At 32.9% G+C, this 17947-nt stretch overlaps 1 protein-coding gene across 4 annotated transcripts in view; it reads right to left on the bottom strand.

Annotated features, from left to right (window-relative positions):
- Positions 1–17947, bottom strand: part of LOC125660296 (serine-rich adhesin for platelets-like) — an 87709-nt gene that overhangs the window by 45980 nt on the left and 23782 nt on the right. Inside the window, exons 12-23 of one of the 4 annotated variants that reach the window (XM_056149976.1) lie at positions 16550–16963; positions 16217–16420; positions 15742–15783; positions 14943–15281; positions 12919–13242; positions 9482–9799; positions 8775–9206; positions 6855–7058; positions 5673–5729; positions 5090–5404; positions 3091–3441; positions 1855–2466 (exon numbers count right to left, since the gene is read on the bottom strand). The exons of 2 other annotated variants lie outside the window; for them this stretch is intronic. In XM_056149976.1, the coding sequence (XP_056005951.1) occupies positions 2312–2466; positions 3091–3441; positions 5090–5404; positions 5673–5729; positions 6855–7058; positions 8775–9206; positions 9482–9799; positions 12919–13242; positions 14943–15281; positions 15742–15783; positions 16217–16420; positions 16550–16963 (3155 nt within the window). In that variant the 3' untranslated portion in view covers positions 1855–2311. Of the gene's footprint in view, positions 1–1854; positions 2467–3090; positions 3442–5089; positions 5405–5672; positions 5730–6854; positions 7059–8774; positions 9207–9481; positions 9800–12918; positions 13243–14942; positions 15282–15741; positions 15784–16216; positions 16421–16549; positions 16964–17947 lie in introns of those variants that run through there. One more of the 4 variants, XM_056149977.1, reaches the window with a different exon arrangement.

The raw sequence follows: 17947 nt of genomic DNA, 5'->3' as shown, positions 1-17947 counted from the left end.
AAAGCCATTCTTCAATTCCATACCAGATCTCTTTCCCACATGGACATTCTACAAATATGTGATCAATAGTTTCAAAATCCCTTTTGCAAAATGTGCAAATTGGGGAATCAACAATTCTAAGTTTATGTAAATAATAGTTACATACAAATAGTGTGTGCAAGATTTGAAACTGTATCCATTGCAATTTAGATTCTTGAGTTGTTTTAAAAGGAAGTTCAAATGAATTTGTCCATTCTAGCTCTGAAAAACCTTCTGTTTCTTCCCATTTTGATATAGATTTCATTTTGGTTGCTTTATGGCTTATCAATTGCTTATACATATCTTTACAACCTTTTTTATCTTTGAAATATGTTGAAATAGTAAAGGGAATAGGCAAAAGTGGTTTTGTAGTTCTTGCATTGTCTTGTATAAGAACTTGTCTTTGTTGGATTGCATTCTTTAGTCCTGCATATTCTACAAAAATCATTTTAACTTTCAAAACCATTTTATGTTGGTGATATTTAAGTAATGTAGAGAGCAGATATTTAGATTTCTGAAACTACAGTAAAATTTGGACGAAATATAGAAACAACATAGAGACTTGAGCAAGTCTAGTACATTTATGTAGAAGATACTCAGCGTGGATTATAAGAAAGTACACGTACATGTGAAGAGCACAAACCGGGACCTGATATACATGCTATACGTCATAAAGGTTATGAGAAATATACACTAGCGGCTTCCTTTATGTTAACAATTAGGAACTTTAGATGTTTTCAAATGATATGTTACACTACTAAATAGCCAAAAAGCGAAGGTTTTATAGTGTTATTAAATTGTTTGCTTATATTCAAATGATTTTTCTGTAGATATTCATCACAAATAAAAGGGATTTACTTTTTTATTATTAATCTGTAAACAACAAAATGTAAAACACCTCCATTATACTATCTTGGCGTGTAAAACGTTGCAATATTTTACAAATTTTGATCTATATGCAGAAATCTTGATTTATATTCAACAATCTTTACAAAAGCTGGATTTATATTCGATGATTCTTACATCGATATGAGAAAATCTTGATGTATATTCGATAATTTTGATATTTATATGTAACATTTTGATGCATATTCCGTAATCTTTATATTTATGAACGAAAATTTGATTTATATATGTGATAAATCATTATTTATATTCTATAATTTTGTTCCTTGTATTTTATAAATTTTTATTTATATCCGACAATCTTCTTCAATTTATCGAACATAAATAATAAGATTATCGAATATAAATCAAGATTTACCGTATGTAAATCAAAATGTTCGCGTATAAATATCAGGATTATCGAATATACTAGTAAATTAAACGTTTGTACATCAATATCAAAATTGTCGAATATAAATAAAGTTTTATCGAATATGAATAACGAAATTATGGAATACAAGTCAAAACTTATCGGATATGAATATCAAGATTATCGAATATAAATCATGATTTATCGAATATGAATAAAAATATATATCAAAATTTTCATAAAAGAATTTAAAGATTATCGAATATACATCAACATTTTCGTATATAAATATCAAGATTCCCGAATATCAATCAGGATTTTTGCATATATATGAGTAACAAGATAATCGAATAAAAATCAAGATTGATCGAATATCAAGATTTTCGCATATGATCAAGATTATCGAATATAAATCAAGATTTGTATAATATTGCAATGTTTTACAGGCCATATTCGGACGTTGTACGTAACTGATAGCTCTTCCTGATAGAACTGTTATACATGTACATACTCTCTTTTCAGCAATTGGCAAAGAGCGACTACATCTTTCCCGCAAATTTGTAATAAAAAGAGAAAGAAAATAAGTTTCGCATGATTTATTCATATACATAGTCAATGTCCGAACCGATTTTTCATCTTCACTTTACAGATGACATTACATCTGTATTTCGAGGATTTTCTTGTTGTGTGCATAAAATATTAACGCCATTACATCTATATATGCATAACAATCTGATAAAGTATGAAATAGTTTCTACAAAAAAACATCTTTTAAACAGATTAACATTGAAAAATATAATATAATCTTGGTAAAGCTCATCCATGTTACGCAATAACGAACACTAAATTCATAAAAATATTTGTATATTGTAGCATGCATTCTCTCTGTATCACATTATTCATAAAATGTTTCTGGGGATTACATGTGTCGCATACAGGTACCAACAACTCCAGCCAGCCAGTCAGAAAGAGTTCGCACTCCAAAGAAAGTAATTCCTTAGTGCCTACCTCGCTGTGTGGGCGACACAAAAATCACAGCTAACAATGAGAACAATCAGTATCACAGGTGCTACTGTTTGGGCTAAAGCATAATGCACCACATTGACCAACTCTGGTGATGCTAGTAGCACAATTCAAATATCGAGTGCATTCACCTGGATAAGGATGAAGCCCATCAACTAAACATGGATTAACTGCAAAGAAAATTTAAATGCTTTACAAAACATTGTTCATTTTATCATTTCATGGTGCATCTACTTCAGAAAATTGTTTTTGAATGATATATTTTGGTGTTCGCAGATATATTTCAGAACAGTGACTACAGAATACAGGGTAATTTAGATGCGTCGTAATATACGTACATATACAGTGAAGCTTCGTTAATCCAGACATTTTCCCCTAGCAAAACTGTCCGGATAAATAAAGCATCCGGACAAATGAATCGCATATTTTAGATTTTCATAATAGTAATCATTATTTAACTTGCTTTATCAAATAAATCATAATGTTAACATTTACATGTATTTAATGGACTGATATTTTTCATTTACAATATTTCTCACATTTGCGTCTCCTTCACGTAGGCGTGTTTAATAATCAGTTTGTGAAACGTGAACCATATTTAAAAGTTTGGTGTATTTGCCTTATGTATAGCTTAATCACCAGTTGCTGAAAAATAACTCAATATAGAAAATGAATTAAAAAATTCTTTTTCTTCTTACATGTATACAATTTTGTGTAATTTTTAACACAAGTTAACAAACCTTACTCATGCAAAACATCAGACTGTTATGCAAATTTTCATAAACTGAGCTTACCAGGAAGTGGGTTGATCATCACTGCATTGGAAGCAGGAGAAGTGTCCGAGCTCTGAAGTGTATGTGGATTATCAGCAACACAACGAATATAGTGTCCCTGGAGATCGGTTGATGTGAAATCAATTGAGAACTCAACATCTAGCGTGTTGGAACAGTTCTCTTCATGGAACTTTGGCTTATCATCTCTAAGCGAGGGGGTATATGATGTATAATTTCCTGATGTCCCGTTTCTTATTTCAAGCGACAATGTTCCGGCAGGGTTTCCAACATCCCCTGAACAAGTGTGAATCTTTTCGTTTTTTCCAATTTCCCACGTGTAACCAATTGCTAACGTAGGTGTTGCTGGTTTGACTGAATAAAAGTTCATACAGTTTATTTACTTAAAGTTAAGGCTTATGATATATAACCAGAAATAATAACAAAATTAACTATTAGTGGCATCTAATTATTGTAAATGTACAATATCCCAATTGAGATTAGCTGCAGATCTGTAGCTCTCTGGGGAAATAATGCGACAGACCATAGACCAACATCTCCTTCCCTTATAAAAAGTATCTTCGATTTACGGCGCAGAAGAAATGCGCACAGTTGATACTTTATACCGTTGTGTTCTTCCATCTCCGTCTCAAAATTGTGTTATAAATATTTTAACACATTTCCCCACTACGGCTGTGCCCAAATATACCTTCCAATTTTCATTAAAGCCCCATGCGTCCCAAAAACTCACAGCTTTAATTTTCGTTTGTTGATGTACATGTAGCCAAGCTCTGTAGCCACTCAAATCAACCCCGATTCATTTCCACACTCGTATTCTAATATTCCCATGAAAAATTTATTTAAATATCTTAGATGAAATAAATCCAGTTGATTTTTTAAAAACAAATAGTTGTTTAAATACATAGGTTTCATTAGACAGGTCCCTATCCCCGCCACTCTATTTTTATACTTCGCTATTCGCTATCGAACACCTGTGATTTTTCGTATATATTAATATTATCCTATCAGAAGTATATATTCGGTCTTCATTTATTATAAACATGTAAAATGAAAAATATATCACTCCATCGATGTAAAATAAGTTCTTGAGTATTGGAAAGTAATCCTACTATTCTGTGAAAGCCTAATCTGGTACCCGCCCACAAAACAGAGTGACGGGGAAAGGGACCAGATTAATGAAAACCGTGGACTAAATTCAATATTCAAAATTATTCAAACAAGACTTTTTAAATAATATGGAATAATATCACTCAAAATATCTAACTAAAATATCTGTGGGGATATTTGTTTACATTATGACCCCTGGGTCGAGGCCTCTGCTGGTGGACTGTTAGTCCCCGAGGGTCTCTACAGCCCAGTAGCTAAGTACTTCATTACTAGCTTGAAAATACGGGTGTATATTTATTTGCTGTTATAAAATTTAAAAATTCATTTCAAAATTAAGGATTACCTCCCTCACGCATAGCTCTTATCCTTAGATGAATTTGGCTCCACTTTTTTTGGTACACTGTTTTTCCCTATAATAGCTCGAAAACTTCATTGTTATTTCGGATTTCAAACATTTCGGTTGAGCATCACTGAAGAGACATGATTTGTCGAAATGCGCATCTGGTGCATCAAAATTGGTACCGTATAAGTTTTACATAGACATTATTGTTTTAAAAAGTACGTTGTATTGTTTAAAAGGGATGGATCTGTAGCTCTCTGGTCTATCCCCATATTTTTCCCAGAGTGCTACATATTTGCAGCTAATCCAAGATATGGAATAGTAAATCACCTTTGATTTTGAAATTGTACTTAATAGTAATAACTGTAGGTCTTTCGCGTGTTCCTCAAAGTATTCGTAAACATATTGGATATGTAATTTTAAAAAAAAAAAAAATATATATATATATATATATATATATATATATATATATATATATATATATATATTCATAATGAATCTCGAAAGATGAAATATCTCTAAAGTAAACAGAGTCACAAAGCTTTAGAATATTACCTTTCAAATCAAAAGACGGTTTTTCAGAGCAGGTCCTCCCGTCATCAGTCTCCACCGTGAATGTATATTCTGATCTGTCCGAACATGACGCGTTCTTGACTGTGAAAACGGAAGATGAGCCCAAAGTCCAGTTATACTTGTCGGCATATTCACTGATACTGAAGACAATGGTACCGTTTGGATACACCACTAATAAAGCTTGACCTTTTTTCGCGACAGTTATTTGTGTATATGACGCAGACATGTTCATAGAACATGACAGTCTAGCAGTGTCCCCTTCATATGCCGAATCTGACGTGCAGGATTGTAAAGGACCTGTAAATACGGAATCTGTATATCATATTCGTATCAACTTACATATTCTATATTTAGAATGCAATTATAGCCTTTGGCATCTCAGTATTTCGAAAGGTCATACATATTTGAAAACGTCAGTTTTCAAAACAATACCAACTTCACTGACATCAATTACTTCCGACAATCTGGTTTTTTAAAATATAAAATGCCTGCTATAATCCTGTCATCCACCAATGATAATAACTATTGATTGTAAATATAGAAAACTGTTTTATGGATAGCTTACAAAGCAATGCTGGAGTACTAGATGGAGGGATAGTTGTTGTCGCTAATTCTGTCGATCCTGGAAAAGAATTTGAAATGTACAACCAAAGCAATGTAACCATTTGTAGTTGTTTTCATTCCTTTAAAGGCAAAAATATATATCAGGCATACACCGTTGTTTTGCTCCGTTCGTGCGTGGCTCTATAGAATGAATTTGCATTCACGGGATTTATTGCTATATGGAGCTTGTTTCCAGCACTTGTAATGTACATTGTAATGTCACGTTTAATTATAATAATTATAACGGGGAAAACTCAGTCTATGATCCACACATCTCTATCCAGATATATGTTACCATGAATTTGAAATGGTTGAAAATAGTTTTGTTGTCAATGAGTTGCTCAGCGAGGACTTTTTGTCCCTTTATAAATTAATTTTGCGAATTGATTTGCGTTTAACGAGTTATATTTTATGGGGGGGGGGGGGGGGAAATAAATCTGAACTGGTCGCTATGTAATGATAAACATGTATTATGAAAATAGATTTGTGTTTCAAGTGTTTAATCAAATTATCTTTATGCTTTGTTTTGACGATGTTTTTTTTATTGAAGTTATCAGATTGATCACTGTTCGTTATTTTCACCATTCATACACTATATACAGCAAGTTTGACAACGCATTGAAGTCAGAGTCTTTAACACGGGAATCATGAAATTTCCAATTTTTGGAACTTTTTATCCTACCTCGAAGGCCCTAGGGGTTCAGGAGACCTGATATTTACAAGTTATGCCCCCTTGTCCCAATGATGTTTCATACCAAATTTGAAAAGATATGGAATGGTAGTTATCAAGAAGTTTAAAATGTTAAATTGTTAACGGACGATGACGGACGACAAAAAATTGCAATAAGTCACCTGAGTTTACTCAAGTGGCCTAAAAGCCCTTTATATTAAACCAATCATGCTAAATTACATTCAAGAGAAATGAAAATGTTGTCAAATTAGGTACATGTACTCGCTTAACATGAGGAATATACAACAATTGCATCTCAAATATTGATTCACAAAGAAGTGTTCAAGGAACTACATTTCTTTAACAATATCTAAATGCAAGTCCTATATCATGATACGATACATACAATTCTAATTTGATAAATGTCTCAGATACTTGACATTTTAGAACCGAAAAATCGACAAATACATTTACCTTCTGTCGTAGTCGTCATCTCCGATTCACACTTCACATTATAGCACCAATCACAAACCCTTGTTTCATGGTTAAAACACAAGTCAGGAATACAACGTTGGCCTGCTGGTATGTAATTAGTACATCTTACATAAGTGTGGCATCCATCCATTTTTTCGTGCGGTCGGTATGCATCTGTTCCATTCGTATCATCACATATACTCTCTAAAACAATGGAAGTAGGTTAATCATTGAATAGGTTTCACCCATATTATAACAAATATACATAATTTTGTGAATGCAAGGTGAAGATAACGAACAGTGATCAATCTCATAACTCCTACAAGCAATACAAAATAGATAGTTGGGCAAACACGGACCCCTGGACACACCAGAGGTGGGATCAGGTGCCTAGGAGGAGTAAGCATCCCCTGTTGACCGGTCACACCCGCCGTGAGCCCCATATCCTGATCAGGTAAACGGAGTTATCCGCAGTCAAAATCAATGTGCCAAGAACGGCTTAACAATCGGTATGAAACACGTCAGACAGCATTTGACCCAATGCGAGGTTGTATTGACGAACTAGATCGTTATAACGAGCATAGAATTTGCGAAATGCTGACTTCAATCGATCCCTGTACCATCAACTTGTTTGTCAGTAGCTTACCTCGATTTAAAAACTGACTATACCCAGAACAAGCTCTTGCATATCGAATCAGTTGAGATATATAAACACCATATGCAGGTGATAATGGAATATTGCTACATAAATGTGGGAAGTTGACGATGAATATAAAACCAAAGTTGTTTCTGTTAAATATTACATGATATATTACTATCTTATCAGTAGACTATACTATCCTGTCATTGGGTCAAATGCTGTCTGACGTGTTTCATACCAATTTTTAGGCTGTTTTTGGCAAACTGATTTTAACTGCAGATTACTCCGTTTGCCTGATTAAGATATAGGGATCACGGCGGGCTTGACAGGTCGACAGGAATGCTTACTCCTCTTGGACACCTGCTCCCATTTCTGGTAGGCCCAGGGGCCCATGTTTGCCCAACTCTCCATTTTGTATTCCTTATAGTAGTTATGAGATTGATCACTGTTCATTATCTTCACCTTTCATACTACTTAATTTGATACGAATAAGTTTGAATTCAGTGAGGCTTTTTGCATACAAAATGTGCACAAATTTCAATATGACATGCAGAGGCTTTTAGTTCTGTAAACTTGGTTAAATTCAATTAGTCTACACAGATTTAGAGTAACATTGTTAAAAACAATTATTCCATTTCAAGTTTCGAGTGTTAAAGTAATTCCACCCTCCTGTGACGTCAGAAGATTTTTACAAAATCAATGATTTATTTAGATTTGTGCATGATATTACCATAAATTTTGTTGGAGTCTTTTTCAATGGTTATTGTAAAACAAATCTTGTTAAACATAAAATACTTCAAAAGTCTAAGTTATATATGAATAATCAATATGTTTCAAAATATTGAAATCAAGGGCAATGACTTTGTTTTCATTGAATCCTTTATTAAGTTCATCATGCGATAGATTTTTCGTATTTTTACAGAAATTGTGAATAGTTTTGTAAAGAAACAGTTTCATGAAATTATTATGAATACTATCATATTGCTTTAACCAGTTTTTGTAAAATTTTAATAATGCTATTGAAGGCAAATAACTATTTTCTGACATTGATCTATGATTTTTTTATATGTATGTCTCGCATCTTAAAAAGTGTGATGACCTACATATTTTATTTGATAATTTATTAGTTTTAACTCTAATGAATTGAAATAAATACACGTTTCAAACTTTTATCAGATGATAATGCGAGTATGGAGTTACATTAAAAACGAATGATTTAAAACAACCTACAGATAAACTCGTATATTATGAAGTAATTTACCATAATACATTTTACTTACTTGGAATAACGTATATTTCATCTTCAACTACGGTTTCCTTTATTTCACCATTATCTGTTTTAACACTGCAGCGAATCCTCGCCATATTCCAGTCCCTCGTAACTTGCAATAAAAACTTTATCATTCTCGTCCTTGTACAGTTGATATAAGTTGTTTCGTCATCTTCTACAATTAGTATGCTTAGTCCAGTTGCAAAATTGACTCTAAATTTAAGAGGCGGTGCTTCGGGAGTTTTCATGGCATCTGTCACTGCTTTTCTATCATATGCATAGCTAACATTGGTGTCGGGGTTAGTAATTGTTATTGATAAATATCCCTCGCTCACTGGATAGCCTACATCTCCGGTACAGGTGTGTACTTTGGCACTGTCATAACTGTTTTCTTTTATGTCTGGATCGAGGCGCAATGTCGATAACTGCTTTTTGGGTGGAGCTGTAGGGAGTAATCAAACTTTTAGTGCTACTGTTTAAACTATTGACTTCCGCACAACCATGCCTTAGTCACCTTTTATTGTTCTACATCAATGCGGTGTACATATATATACATATATATTTCGTATTAATGTATTTTCGTTTAGAATATAAGAGAACTCATACATGTAGTAGCACAAAACACTCCAAAATAAAAACACCACTAAGATAAGCTTAGATATATTCAGTATTATATTTTAATAGCTATATATCTTTCTAGTGAAATGACACCAATACCTTTTGGTTGAATGTGAAGTTGCGCCGGTGCACTGGTCTCTGCATCATCAGATTTTACAACGGTGCAGGTATAGTATCCCTCATCCCAACAACTTAATGCTGCTATGGACATCGTCAAAGAGTTGTTTGTGTAACTGACCGCTACTCCATCTATACTGAAGGTAAGGGTGTTTGTTAGAGAGATACTGGCGACCGTCGCGTTATTGTCAGCTCTTCTTATAACAATCGCTTTTACAGCATTCACATTCCTTGCAAAGCATTTGGCAGACACCGTGCTGTTGATGTTAGCTTCAATTTTGTACATATCAAAGGCGACATCTGTAAAAAGGTAATGAAAGTTAGGCTTATCATGCATAGTATTACATACAAACGTTTAATACATTTAACTTTAATAAAATGTTTATTAAAGGTCGAAATATCAAAAGCAGATTTTTAGTTTTTATAAAATTGTGAAATAGAGTGAGTGCAGAGACGGAGATAGTCGCTTGTAAAAGGGAGATTGAGTATACGTTATTTACACCATTTTGCGCAGAAAGACTGATTCCAAAACAAAGTTATCAAACTATTTCGTTTTGTAACGGTTACTTTAAGCACAATGTACTAATAGTCTAGTTGCATCATTTTTCAGATTTATAAAAGGCTTGCAGTTTTCATGTTTACAAATCAATTGATTATTTGGTTGGTTGGTTGTATATTGTTTAATGTCTCTCTCTCGGGAATTTTTCACTTATATGGAGACGGCACCAATGCCGGTGAAGGAATTATTTGGAATCTTTTATACTGACAAAGACAGTGTGGTATCCAAATATACATCTACTTTATGGATGACCTCTTTAAAGAAATATATATGGTCACTCAACCACATTTCTGATTAATTTGTAGAAGATCCTTGATATAAATACAATACGTATACTGTAAAATATATTTTGGATTATAGCTCTAAAAATATACAAATATAAAATGTATTGTAGACTTAGAAATATTGATGAAACATCTGAAGGACTTTTATACAACTTTAAAGGATGTATTTCACAATATTCAGAAATACTATTTGCTACTGAAAATGCAAAGCATTTTCATTTTTTCAAAAAGATGGTAATTAATCTTAGAGAGTATTATGATTGAATATCATAATTCCACCGTCCGAGGGGGGCTGCCCCCAGTTGAAGATCAAGAGGATACTTTCATGGACTAGCTATTAAAAATTGTGTATCCTTTTGCATATGGGGGCCTTTCAATTAATCCCAACATTACTATCATCACGTGGTACATTTTTGCAACATATAATTATAAACCTATAAGTATTTCTTTGAATGTGTGTGTTTAATACTTAATTTTCGACGTTGCACCATACACGTAAATCTTAGAAGACAAGTAAATATATGTATAATACTTGTATATCTATGTCTGATGTATAGTGCTTGTGTATAATATATGTATAATACTTGTATATCTATGTCTGATGTATAGTGTTTGTGTATAATATATGTATAATACTTGTGTGTCTGATGTATAGTGCTTGTGTATAATATATGTATAATACTTGTATATCTATGTCTGATGTATAGTGATTGTGTATAATATATGTATAATACTTGTATGTCTATGTCTGATGTATAGTGTTTGTGTATAATATATGTGTAATACTTGTATGTCTATGTCTGATGTATAGTGTTTGTGTATAATATATGTATAATACTTTTGTGTCTGATGTATAGTGCTTGTGTATAATATATGTATAATACTTGTATATCTATGTCTGATGTATAGTGTTTGTGTATAATATATGTATAATACTTGTATATCTATGTCTGATGTATAGTGCTTGTGTATAATATATGTATAATACTTGTATATCTATGTCTGATGTATAGTGATTGTGTATAATATATGTATAATACTTGTATATCTATGTCTGATGTATAGTGCTTGTGTATAATATATGTATAATACCTGTATATCTATGTCTGATGTATAGTGCTTGTGTATAATATATATATAAAACCTGTATGTCTATGTCTGATGTATAGTGTTTGTGTATAATATATGTATAATACCTGTATGTCTATGTCTGATGTATAGTGTTTGTGTATAATATATGTATAATGCCTGTATGTCTATGTCTGATGTATAGTGTTTGTGTATAATATATGTATAATACCTGTATGTCTATGTCTGATGTATAGTGTTTGTGTATAATATATGTATAATACTTCTATGTCTATGTCTGATGTATAGTGCTTGTGTATAATATATGTATAATACTTGTATATCTATGTTTGATGTATAGTGTTTGTGTATAATATATGTATAATACTTGTATATCTATGTCTGATGTATAGTGCTTGTGTATAATATATGTATAATACTTGTATATCTATGTTTGATGTATAGTGTTTGTGTATAATATATGTATAATACTTGTATATCTATGTCTGATGTATAGTGCTTGTGTATAATATATGTATAATACTTGTGTGTCTATGTCTGATGTATAGTGTTTGTGTATGAAATATGTATAATACTTGTGTGTCTGATGTATAGTGCTTGTGTATAATATATGTATAATACTTGTATATCTATGTCTGATGTATAGTGATTGTGTATAATATATGTATAATACTTGTATATCTATGTCTGGTGTATAGTGTTTGTGTATAATATATGTATAATACTTGTTTGTCTGATGTATAGTGCTTGTGTATAATATATGTATAATACTTGTATATCTATGTCTGATGTATAGTGTTTGTGTATAATATATGTATAATACTTGTGTGTCTATGTCTGATGTATAGTGCTTGTGTATAATATATGTATAATACTTGTATGTCTATGTCTGATGTATAGTGCTTGTGTATAATACTTGTATATCTATGTCTGATGTATAGTGCTTGTGTATAATATATGTATAATACTTGTATATCTATGTCTGATATATAGTGTTTGTGTATAATATATGTATAATACTTGTATATCTATGTCTGATGTATAGTGTTTGTGTATAATATATGTATAATACTTGTGTGTCTGATGTATAGTGTTTGTGTATAATATATGTATAATACTTGTGTGTCTATGTCTGATGTATAGTGTTTGTGTATAATATAATACTTGTGTGTCTATGTCTGATGTATAGTGCTTGTGTATAATATATGTATAATACTTGTGTGTCTATGTCTGATGTATAGTGCTTGTGTATAATATATGTATAATACCTGTATGTCTATGTCTGATGTATAGTGCTTGTGTATAATATATGCAAGTCCCTATAATTCAGTGACACATAAAACATGTAAGTGTATTAAATTAGAGATGCAATACGTACAAGTCTATGTGCTGACTTTTTTTTCTGATGTAAATCTGTTTATTGTATATCAGTTGTTTTAATAATAATTAAAAAATCATTTTTAAAAAACTTCCATGCGATACTATACCTGCGGTTCCAACAGTAATTGACTTTAATTTATTTGCAAATGGCCATTGCATAATTGAACATTTAAGGTCGGTATTATTGAAACTTCCATCAGCTATCATAAGATTTGATGGTTTCCAAACGACATTCACAAGACAGTGTGGGTCGTTTCTTCCAGTGATAACTGTTGATCCCTCAATTTCGTTAAAACTGCTCTCTGATTGCCTTTTGTAGTACGCTTTAATGTCTGCGTGAGACTCATCTAGAGTAGCTGTACAGTTGAATTCAATCTGTGAACCCTCTTGGTAAATTGGACTCGTGTTTATACTGAATGCTGTCAGATTGCCTGAAAATTAATTTTTATAGTACTGTAAAATTATTAGATTTCGTGGATTTCCAGATTACCCCTATCTCAGGAATTTCAAACCACAACGAAATACACAAATATAATAATTCAATGTACCGAAACCATACCCACGAAATTACATCCCAACGAAAGGGTAAAATCTGGACAATCCACGAAAATTAGTCACCCCAAAATCAAGTGATTTCACGCTAAATAATAGACTTGATTTTAACATATCGCTGTATTTATTGTGATATAGGATTTACAATAATAGTAATTAGTAAATGGACAAACTATAATAAAGCATATGTGCTTTAAAGTTTTAAGATATATGCACTCCACAAAGACAAGAATAAATTTTTTTTTTTAAATGATCAAAAAAATAGTTTAACAAAATGAAGTGAACTGAACTTACATATATAATAAAGTATATGATTTTTGCAACTTAATATCCTGAAATAGAATTGTTATTTCATCAACATGATGGTATTCATTGTGTTTCTGCTGAAATGTGTTGTCAGAATGGTTATTTTTGTTCAATCCCAGAAAGCTTGTGACAAATGTAAAGTAACTGAGTAAGTTTTATGTATTATTTTACGTCATATCAAAAAACAATTCACCAATGTAGAGACGTCACCAGCCGTAACGAAAGTGTCACAATTTCTTACCTATCTATGATGATTACGACCAATCCAGGGAGGGTTCTTGATGCAAAGTGATCGCCCTACCTGCACTAAGCTACCGCGACCGGTAACTAAGAAAGTATTCTATCACATAAAACATTATGGTCACTAGTAATACTAGTTTAAAAAGAAATGCGGTACATTCCTTTATAAAATCATGGTACAAATCACTCGCCTTTAGAAGTTCATTTATCTATAACTAGTTTTGTTCAATTCAAATGAAAGCTCGCAATTATACGAGGAAACTTTAATTAGTTGCAATTTCCGACAGCGGTAGGTCAGTGGTAGAGCATTCTCTTCGTGGTCGGGAGCCCTGTTCGTGTCATGACCGCGCCAAGCCTTAGACGTAAACAAAAATATAGTGACTAGTCACTATATCAAAATCTCTTATATAGATGTTTTATGAATGATAACTGTAGTTCTATTTGTTAGTTGGCTAGTTGTATATTGTTTATTGTCTCACTGAAGACTTTATCACTCCTATGGAGACGTCATATTGCCTGTGAAGGTCTGTACGATTCTGTAACCTCGGCGCTTACAGCCTTTGAGCAGGCAGGGATCTTTATCGGGCCACACCTACTGTGACACGGGGCCTCTTCATTCGCGGTCTCATTTGAAGGACCTCCCCATTAAGTCGCCCCTTACGACATGCAAGCGGTACTGAGGACCTATTCTAACCCGGATCCCCACGAGAGAGGTTTTATATGAATATTGCTGTCTTGTGATAAATGCTGAAAATGACTGTCACTGACACACATGTAACTACATGTGTGTTCTAGTATATCGTCTAAACTTTGTACATTTACAGTGATTGAGAACGAATTGTTATCTATATTTAGAAATGTAATGCAACCTTGACTGATTCCTGTGCCTTACACAGTATAAGTTATATAATACACATGCTTCTGGTATTCAATAATTAATTCAATTATTTACTCCCATCGTTGTACATGTAAATGCTTGTTAATTACTGTTGATTGACCTGATCAATCTGATAACTCAAAATGATAAACTTACTGATAACATTTAGTCTAAATGTTTCAACAGAAAGGGCAACCAATGAATCTGTTCCCATGCCGGTGATACTATATCGTCCTTTACCACTGCAATTTACTGAATGGAACGTCATGGATAAAATCATAGGCGATGAAGCAAAGTTGGTGGATATGCCCATGTCAGTACGGGACTGAGATTGCACCGTGCCGTCTGGAAGAATTCCCGCTATTTTTTCCTCACTCCCTTGACTTGACTCTGGGAGGAATGTGATGTTTAGACTGACGAATGTGTTATCTAGGACAACACATTTTACGATGGCTGATGTCCCCTCCGAGTGGGTGGAATCATTACAGGACACATCTATAATACCCGCAATGTTATAAATGTCTTGTATACCAAACGTTTTGCACTGATATTGTTGAAAACATAATGCATGATACACATAGGATATATAGCAAAAAAGCGTTATATTCACACACATCTTTCATCAAAGTAATGTAATTCTGAAAATCAGATTTAACGTCAAATTAGGCCCTATTCATACCCAGCAGACACAGGACTCAAAAGGACGTTGGTCAATATTTGGTTGCGATGATATATGACCATATTTGAAAGCCGAATTCATAATGCTTTCTTGTGATTTTATATATATATATATATATATATATATTGTCCTTTAATGAACATTTAGTTCTTGCAACATTTCACAGAAATAGTTCTACAATTTGATGGGGATCTACAACATCATGGATAATATGAAATAAAACATTGAAGCCATTTCTATTTGATATAAATGTATGTAAAATAAATTCCCACTCACAGCGTGTTCCTGGGGGTAGGGTTGTCATTATTGTTGTAGGCCCTAAATGGATACAATGAGGTCTTATGCATACAAGTTTACTGTTAAACATCTACTATTTAACATAATTATTTGAAATAATGATGCGTTTTCCTTGATATCTACAGTAAATTGGAATATATCAATATCATTATGTGTTTAGAATATTATTGTCATTGATTTTGAATTTACGTCCCACTTCAAATGATATGATTGCCTTTAAATTTTATGACTGCTATTCCACCTTAAAGTTATATTTTATGATTACCAACAAATAGATAAGAACGTTATCAACACAAAGTAAGATTTCTTTTCATATTGTAGATCATGTGCTAGCTTAATATTAAACATTTAAAAGAAATTACACATGAAATAAACTATAAAATTGAATCGAAGTCAAATTAAATGTGCTATCATTACTAATAGTGTTAATTAGGAGTAAAAAAAACATTTTTACCAGGTGTTGTTACTTCCTCGCAAGTAAAACTTCCGTCACAAGTTACACAATATTTGTTTGTAAAGTCCATGCATTGGCCAGTAGGACATTGATTTCCCACGGCATACATTTTCCCTCCGATTTCCGAACAATCGACAAAACTATTGCAGTCATTGTTCGGATGTTTTCTGATAGATTGGTGCTCATATCCGTCACAAAAGTTACCTAAAATAAATTCTTCGTTACAATTCAAACAACAGAAAGAAAGACCAATAAGCCTTGTACAAACTAATCTGTCATCAATGAGATTGAAATTCTTCCTAGATTGTTATGAAATTATAGAAAATGTCTTACCAGGAATCACTGTTATGCGTGACTCCACAGAAGAGTGCACTGTCTCGTCGTCCTTCAGCACACATTTCACAGTCCCGTTATTGAACTCCATCGTCAAGTCCAGCAAAAATGTTATCGTTTCCGGGTTGTTACACGACACATTCGTTTTCCAATCAGACACAAGAAGGAACTGGGCAGTCGTTCCTGTGATGTTGATGTAAGTTATATTGTTCGTAGGATCCAGCATTTTTTCGGTCTCTGCTATTCTGTTTGAGTATCTAAAACCAGTCACAGCGTTCGGTTTGAATATTTGAACTTCCAAGTAGTTATTTCTCTCTTCCATTCCGGTGTGCTCCGTGGAACAAATATGATTGAGGCCTGCTCTGGCGAAAGGTTCGAAGATGTCGGGATGTAATTTCAATTCTGGTTTAGCTCCTTGCAATATGACAATAACATTCAGTAAGGATATGACCAAGTAATTCAGAAGTGATAATAGTTGATGGATAGAATTTGATAACACAGTGTTTAAGTACATGTAAACATGTATGATTAAGTACATCACAACAATTTTAAAATACTATTTACAGAACAAGATTACTAGGGAAATTATATGGATCAAACTAAATACTGTAAATGTATTACATTTGGCTGTGTATTCTATTTAGCGCCTTTGTCGGAACGCAGCTTCCGCTAAATCAAGTACATCGCTAAATGCCATCCGTAAATCTAGATGTTTAAAGTAATTCAGGAATGCGCTAAATCAAATCTACGCTAACTTGTTGAAACAAGAGGCCCATGGGCCACATCACTCACCTGAGTCACCTTGGCCCATATCTGAAGACTTTCCATATATATTTGCATGTAAAACCTTGGTCCCTATTATGGCCCAAACTACCCTTTGCAAACTTGAATCTACACTATGTCAGAAAGTTTTCATGTAAAAATCAGCTTTTCTGGCTTAGTGGTTCTTGAGAAGAAGATTTTTAAAGATTTTTCCTATATATTTGTATGTAAAGCTTTGATCCCCTATTGTGGCCCCATCTAACCCCAGGGGCCCATGATTTGAACAAACTTGAATCTGCATTATGTCAGGAAGCTTTCATGTAAATCTCAGCTTTTCTGGCTTAGTGGTTCTTGAGAAGAAGATTTTTAAAGTTTTTCCCTATATATTTGTGTGCAAAACTTTGATCCCCCCCTTGGGGCCCCATCTTATCCCTGGGGGCCATGATTTGAACAAACTTGAATCTGCACTATGTCAGAATGTTTTCATGTAAAAATCAGCTTTTCTGGCTTAGTGGTTCTTGAGAAGAAGATTTTTAAAGATTTTTCCTATATATTTGTATGTAAAACTTTGATCCCCTATTGTGGCCCCATCCAACCCCAGGGGCCCATGATTTGAACAAACTTGAATCTGCATTA

This window comes from Ostrea edulis, chromosome 9 (genome assembly GCF_947568905.1).
Source record: "Ostrea edulis chromosome 9, xbOstEdul1.1, whole genome shotgun sequence".
Lineage (NCBI taxonomy): Eukaryota > Metazoa > Mollusca > Bivalvia > Ostreida > Ostreidae > Ostrea > Ostrea edulis.
The sequence above is the reverse complement of the archived record's forward strand: the minus strand, read 5'-3'. Positions and strand labels throughout refer to the sequence as shown.